At 32.6% G+C, this 7,780-nt stretch overlaps 1 protein-coding gene across 1 annotated transcript; it reads left to right on the top strand.

Annotated features, from left to right (window-relative positions):
- Window positions 1-3,929: 3,929 nt before the first annotated feature.
- Window positions 3,930-6,997, top strand: LOC112728372 (histone deacetylase complex subunit SAP18). Its single transcript, XM_025778462.3, has 6 exons — window positions 3,930-4,234; window positions 4,314-4,346; window positions 4,440-4,550; window positions 5,715-5,810; window positions 6,614-6,685; window positions 6,800-6,997. The coding sequence occupies exons 1-6, from the start codon at window positions 4,118-4,120 to the stop codon at window positions 6,830-6,832; spliced, it is 462 nt and encodes a 153-aa protein (XP_025634247.1). The 5' UTR covers window positions 3,930-4,117; the 3' UTR covers window positions 6,833-6,997.
- The last annotated feature ends 783 nt before the right edge of the window (window positions 6,998-7,780 follow it).

The raw sequence follows: 7,780 nt of genomic DNA, 5'->3' as shown, positions 1-7,780 counted from the left end.
TTCTTTCCATCCTTCTTTCTTTTTCCAATTGCTACTTTGATACAAGGGAGTTGTTGATGGTATCTATGCCTATACATACATCATTCTACAAAGCAACAAACTAAATTGTTTTAAAGGTTATCAATGACAATATGACATAGAATAGGGAGGTTGAATTTATGGCCCTTTTTAAATTTGTGAACTTTTAACTTAAAACTTGATTTAACTTTTGAATTATACTGAATTGTTGTGACTTCTGCTAAGTTGATTAAGTAGAATATATTTTTATTTTGTCTCTTAACAATAAAACTAAAAACTGAGTAGAGAAGAGAAATTGACACAATTATATATCCTGATTCAACCACCTTATTGAATGTGGTCTACGTCCAGTCTTCACCATAACTGTGGTGAAATTTCTACTATCTTTCACAAAGATTACAATTAACAATTTTCTAGGATTCTATCGAATCCTATTTGGGATAAACCAAATTTTTACCCAAACTTGATTTGGCTAGATTCACACTCTAAACTTTCAACCACTAAATGCTCACTCAATTTAGCAAAGTAATTCCCTCAGAATTATGAATACAAAACAAAAATACATATAAAAAAGTTTGAAATAATTTTATAACTTTTCTCCAAGATTACAAAACAAAAATTCATAATACAGCAATCTCATAAAACAATTTAAACAACCAATAGCAACTAGCACAGTGCTAAGCAGCACCAATTCAGATGCTAAGAAGCACCAATTCTGTAATCAAATAACCTAATTAATTCAATTCATTTTACATATTCACTTCCTCTTTTGTTATCAAAGAGGTGAAATATGCCATGCACAAAATGTACTTAAGAAGCATTCAACTAGACTTTGATACTTTTTCAAGAAATTTTCATTTTGAATTGACAGTTTTCTTACTAGCTTACTTGAGTTGATCAAATATTTGGTCAAGTTCACAAATTCTCAAGGAACATCTTTCACTACTACATTGACCAAATACTTGTTGGAGGAGGATGTACCAACGGTCAAAGGAGGAAGACTTTTATCTTCTTCTTTTTTCATGATAGTGTCCTTTCCAGTTTTTAGTCCCTTTTTTCTTGGATTGTATTATTACACCACCGTCTTTTAGATAAGAAGTTCTATACTCTTGTTTCTCATCACTTAGATCAATACTAAAATATTCGAAAAAAATAGGCTAAAAATATGTCATATGATAATGAAACATTTTGTCACTCCGAATACAATCATACATGTGATGCATCATTAAGTATGCAAAAGAGATTTCAACTTTATTGAGAATGATATATTGAACTAAGGTGTCACAGAGAATAACTCTTTGATACGAATTACTTTCAGGCAAGAGAATATGAGTGATGATTCAGTGTAGCTGCGCTCTAACAGGACCTAGAGACCGGTGGTTTGGCATGACACTATTCATGAGAAAAATTGATGCAGGAGTATGTATCTTTATGTTTGTGTCATTAATTAAAGTAGTCTAGTTTAACATATATTATTATATTGTGTTATGAGTTAGTCTCACATCGCCTGAGTCATGAAAGTTTCCTCTCCCGTACTAGTATAAATATGCGTATGTACCCGTTTTGTTTAAGTGTTGAATTGATTAAGTTATATATTGAAATAAGTTGTGTGCTTATTTTCCTCTAGACTCTTTGAGAGTAAGAGGTGCATCATTGACTTAGCCAACCAAGGTGGGTTCTTGGCTAATTTCACCATAGTGGGGTTGTTAACCTCGCCAAGATTGGTGATCCAAGCGGACGTCCCGGCGTAAAAAATGTTCAAATTTATATTAGCGAAAACTTCTTTGTGTGAAATACCAAAATCATTATCTCACTTACCCGAAGTGTAAATTGACGGATTGTTTATTTAAATAAATTTTATGGCCCTTAACTTATGAATGAACAATTTCTTTATGATAGTATATATTTGCATAGAACTCTCGAACTAACTCAGGATAAACTGGTTTTTGAATTTTAAAAAGGTTTTTTCAGTGCAAGTAAACAATATTTTCAACAAAGTTCAAATATTTTTTAGTCAATGCATCTAAATCAGCCAAATATATTGAACATAAAGGGCGATTAATCACAATAACCCTATGGAATTTGAAGTTTATGCTTAAAGAGAAATGAAAGGGGTCAAAGTGAAAATGAGGGCGGTTACTGAACTGGGACTTGAAGCCAACAAGATCAAGGTTATCAATTCTTTTACAGAATGAAGAAAAAAGCGACGGTTAGAACGTGGTCGTGAAGAGGATCGAGGAGGAGGAGACATTGGTGGTTCTTCCGTTGCCATTGGTTTCTTACCCTTGGTCACATTTGTCCTAGAGGTGCTAGCATAACCACTGTTGGCGGATGATAGGCAGTGAATTTTGTTCGAGCCACAGTCTCGGAAACAGAAGAAGAATGTGAAGAAGATTGAGAATGAATATGAATGTGGGTTTGTGCTTTATTCTTTGGAGGAGGATTTGGAGAAAGAAGATTTGCTTGCTAGAGAAAAATGGATCCTCTCAATTGTTAAAAAAAATTGAAGGAGTAAAATGTGATCCCTAATCTTTCATTGTTCTTTCTCATGTTTTTTTTTTTTGTCTCACTTACAAAATTAATGGTCAAAGATCACACTTTACTCCCTCAATTGTTAAAAAAAATTGAGAGAATATATTCTCTTGTTAGAGAAACTCTACGAGTAGCCACCTTCTTTCTCATTATAATGAAAACTAATGACTATAGTTTTGTGATAACAATAGAAGTTAGATGAATAATATGAACCATTTTCAAAGAATAACCGCAATGAATGATGGTTTTGAAAACACAAATTTTTTTTTTAAAATAATTTGAAAAGATATTTAAAAGAATTTAATAAATATATATAAATAAGCATGCGAAAAGATAAGTCAAAAAATTTTTGAGAATCTAAATATGATTTGACTTAAAAAATTAAATAAATAAAAGATATTGTGAATATATGATAAAAAATTTGATGAGGCCTATTCATAGATTCAATTAATATGCAATTTGACTCTTAAAAAATTTGAAGTTAGATTTAATTTAATTTTTAAAATTTTAATAGTTCAATTAGACTCCAAAATTTACAATCCTAACTCACGTGAACCTTTAAACTAATTTCCGTTAACGACGTATTGATGTGGTATATTAACTTATTGTGACTAAGATTTTTTGCCAAAATTTTATATGATCAAGATTTACAGAGCTACGGAAGTTTAATTATTTTTTTTAAAATTACAAAATTTTTAAGTTGAACTTGTTATTGTCGTTTTCGTGAGAATATTGAGATGCCAATCAGGTTTTTAGGAAATTTAATAGATGTTATTTAAACGTAGAGTCTAAATTTTAACAAATTAACATATAAAATTAATATATTATTTATGAAAATTAATTTAAAAACTAATATAAATTACTATTATAAATTTTAATGTCAAATTAAATCAATTATAATTTTAAACATCAATTTAAATTCAATCTCAAATTTGTCCAAACCGAGTATCATATATAAAACATTTATATTGTAGGGTGTCATATGATTACGAAATAATTCATTAGTTCTTTTTTTTTTTTTTTTGGTACCTCAAATGGATTGGACAACTTTCAATCCTAGGTACAAGTACAACACACACCCACACACTCCTCATATGCTTATCAATTTTTTCTCTTTGGTTGCAGTTGATAGGAATTAAGCCCGAGATCTTTAAAATGAAGAGGAGGCAGAATGACGTGTGAGTTAAGGCTCATTGGCGAAATAATCCTTTAGTTCAAATGATGCTCTAAGTTTTAGTACTTCTGTTTTTTGGCCAAAAGAAGGATAAGGGGAGAATTTGGGCTTAGTCTCAGTGCATAACAAAAATATATTTGGGCCTTTGTTTTATTGACAAAAAGTGAAACGAGTATCTTCCATCTTCAACGATCTACGCAGCTTCAATGAAAACTTGTTCAGGACCCAAAAAAATAAAAAATAAAATATGAAACCTTGTTAGCACATAGCAGGGCTCACTCCTTCGCTCACTCATTCTTCCTTTTCCCCTTTTTTCCTTTGATATTCCGACAGCTCTCTTCACAAGTCTTCGGCGAAGCCACAAGATCATTCTAGAACCTCGCCTCACAAGATATGGGCGACGGTCCAAAGAGACAAGGCGGACGCCCACTTCCTCCGCCGCCAAGAGGTCCCCCCGGCCCTCCTCCTCCTCCCCCTCGCCCCCGCGCCGAACCCGTCGATCGCGAAAAGGTTCTCTCTCTCTTCTCTCTCTCTCTCTCTCTCTCTATTAAAATTTGCACTCAACGCCACTATTATTTTATTTTTGCAGACTTGCCCCTTGTTGCTCCGCGTCTTCACCAAGGTATACTTTTAAGTTTTAAGTTACAAAAAGCAATTCCTGAAAGCTTTGAAGCCATTTGTATTTTTATTTATTTATTTTTTTGTGGTTGTTGAGGAGGGGAGTCATCACACGATGGAGGACTTTGCTGTGAGAGGGAAAGAGCCAGATGAGGAGGTTCAGATTTACACCTGGAAGGACGCTACTCTTCGTGAATTAACCGAGCTCGTAAATCCTCTAATTCTATGCATTTTTCTTTTCTTTTGCTTTCTCGCAATTTCTTATATTGTGCTTCTTTCTCAGTGTTTTTAGCTTAGGGTTTTAGTTGAAGAAGGAATGGAAAGAGGAACAATGTGTTTGTGATGATAATGATGATGAAAGGTATATAGTTAATATTAGATGGTTTTTCACATGGAATGAAATTTAGGGTTCTAATTTAGTTTAATGTGTTAAGTTACCACATTGGGAGATTTTGTTTTTCTGGAGGCACTGAAAGGGTGTTAAATAGGTTTGTGGGTTGGACGGAGTATTACTGATTCAATAGCACGAGATGAAGCAAGAGCTTGGTGCCATTCTATTATTGAAAAATGGTTTGATGGTATACTACAAAAATGAGACTTAATAAGTTTAGGAAGTGGGTAGTGTGAAGGCATGGAGTTGGGTCGCTGCAAGTGCGTGCGTGGAAGATTGGCATGAATTATGTCACACAAGAAAAGAAAATGGATCAGAAACTGACAATGAATTGAGGTAAACTATAGGAGGCGTGGTTGTAACAAATGATATTTAGGGTTTGTTTTGGGAATTTGTTACTCTGCAACTTTAGTGGGATGTAGTTGTGTGCTAAAAGTGTAACATGGTTAAATGATGGTAATATGCGTTGGTTTAGCATGGAGAAAAAGTGCTGACTTTTGGTTACAGGCATTGAGAAAACGATGTAATGATCAAACGTTTATGGAAGTTGTTAAAATTCATTAAAATGCGAAGGTTTTTATATAGTTATATCTTTGGCTGCAAGTGCCCAGCAGCTTTAAAAGGTGTTTCCGAAAATGGGGTCTTATGTTTTGGTGGTGGCCTGATAGATATCATTTGGATGGTGTCAGACTCTCAGCTGACATGTGCTACTTAGTGTAATCATTGAGATTATAGACTCAAGCCTCTTACAGATTATAGTCAAGCCTTTTGGTGTTTAGTGACCCACGCTTTTGCAAATGACAGATGAGGGGAAGGCGTGAAGCCTAGCTGATGCATTGGTTCTTTTGTTTCTATTATCTGATTGAAGCTTAACGTTTTCCAATATCTGTAATTTGTGTGAAGTATGTTTTCAGTTGGTTTTCCTTTTTCTTTATTGTGGTTCATATTCTTGGCATGTGCTTAGCTGATTATTTTCCACAGGTCAAAGAAGTGGTTAAACCTGCAAGAAGAAAACATGCAAAGCTCTCATTTGCTTTTGTGTTTCCTGATAAAAATGGTCGATTCAAAGTTCAAGAGGTAATACTTTAACTTAATAAGCATTTTTTCCATCCTCTTCCATTTTATGCATACTTTACCTAAAATGGTTCACTCTATATATCTGGTTTGTATAAGAGGGTTCTTGATAACCATGACTCATATGTTAAACTTAGATCAGTAATTTGATTTTGATTATTCAGTAACCACATGCATATCTTTGTGTTAATGCTGATATGTAAAACTTGAATTTGTGAACGGGTAGTATTACCTGTCCTTTTTTATAAGCTCTGTCATCTTTGCTTGTTTTGTGTGGTGTAATCAAAGATATCAAAGGGCATGCCTTCGGTACTGTTGTGGTCCGGGAGGGCCATAAAGGGTCAGTGCATCTTGTGCCTTAAGAGTTAAGAGTTCCATATTGGTGTAGGCAAGGCATTAATTTATCAAATTATCTGTAATATTATTTATTTATTTATTTATTATTATTTGTTAACTGTGGTGTTGAATAGGAAAAAATAGATTATTCAGAGACTAGCTATAGTTGGGAAAAAAAAATTGCTTCTTATCTTTGTCTAACTTGTTAGACATTAATCCCCCAGCACCTTGAGTGGTTTTTAACTACAGTTAAAAATATATAATTAAGTGATTGTTTCAAGTCTACGGTAGTTACTGGTAAACATCTTTGGTACATAGAGATTTCCATTATCTGCAAGATTAAGCTTCCCCCTTTGAAAGAAGTGGCTTTTATAACTAGCTGCTGCAATGAGTCAGAGATTTCCATTATAACTAGCTGCTTCAAGTTGTATAAAATCTTATATTTTGGCAAACTTGATTTCTTCATGAAGGTTGGGAAGACACTAGCTTATGGAAATGGAAGATTTGATGACGGCAAGGCTTTAGCCGAACTTGGTTTTGAGGTGAAGAATTTCTTCTTGTCCTCAAGCTATATTCACAAATTTTATTCACAATGTTGCTGACTTTTTTTTTTTTGGTCAAGACAATATTGCTGACTTTGGTTGTTTATTTCGCAGATTGGTGATTACTTGGATGTGGCTATTCTGTAGGTTCTTATGGGCTGTCTTTATGTGTTTTGGCCTTTTTATATATGAAGGCCTTGAATTTAGTCGGTTTAATAGAAAACTCTATGTAGTGTTTGGTAGTTAATGTAGCATGAACTAAACCAATTTGATTTGCTTGGTTGCGAAAATAGATAAACTTGTGATTGATCAGACCAAGACCCATTATGCTACTGACTAGTGTATTGTTTGATGGGGGCAGAAAGTAAAGGGTTAATTCTTTTCTGTTTCCTGAAAACGAGGGTACAGACATAATGTAAATTGGACAAATTTTCAAACACACAAAGCACAGCGAATGTGGATTAATAATCGGATTCAAGAATAAAAGTAGAGTGATCCGAATCATAATTTGTGGAATGGTTGGTTATAGGGACCCAACTTTTTGCTACTAATAATTAATTTCAAAATAAAGAATATGTAATAAATTGATGCATTTTACGAACATTTTAACTATTTTACAAACTAACTCAAGCATTTTGTATTAGTCGTTGATTTTCGTTGAGGTTTAGAACCTGTTTAAGTTGTCATGTGTAAGAAACGTTTGTAGAAAAATAGCAAATATTTAATTATATATTATTATAAATTTAATTTGTTTACCAATTTTTAATTTATTATTTAAGATGTTATCCAAACGCACGACTTTAATTGGATAATTATATAAAATTTTATATATTGTTAGTATAGATTAAAATTAAGTTTTATTATATCAATTCAAAAATATTCTGTATAATTTTTATATTATTTATCTATCGAAATTAAATTCTAAAACAAAAAGTATTGATACTTATTTACTTTAAAATGGTTACAATACCTATTTATCTTACTCAATGTGAGAGAGAGGGGGTGGTTGGGATAAAATTTAATGAAAAAAATGAGTAAATAATTAACAATTATAAGTTTCATATGTTTTTCAGAAAATTAGATAATGAGGTGAAG

The sequence above is a fragment of the Arachis hypogaea genome, chromosome 12 (assembly GCF_003086295.3).
Source record: "Arachis hypogaea cultivar Tifrunner chromosome 12, arahy.Tifrunner.gnm2.J5K5, whole genome shotgun sequence".
In the NCBI taxonomy this organism is placed as follows: domain Eukaryota; kingdom Viridiplantae; phylum Streptophyta; class Magnoliopsida; order Fabales; family Fabaceae; genus Arachis; species Arachis hypogaea.
This window is presented reverse-complemented; position numbering and strand designations above follow the sequence as displayed.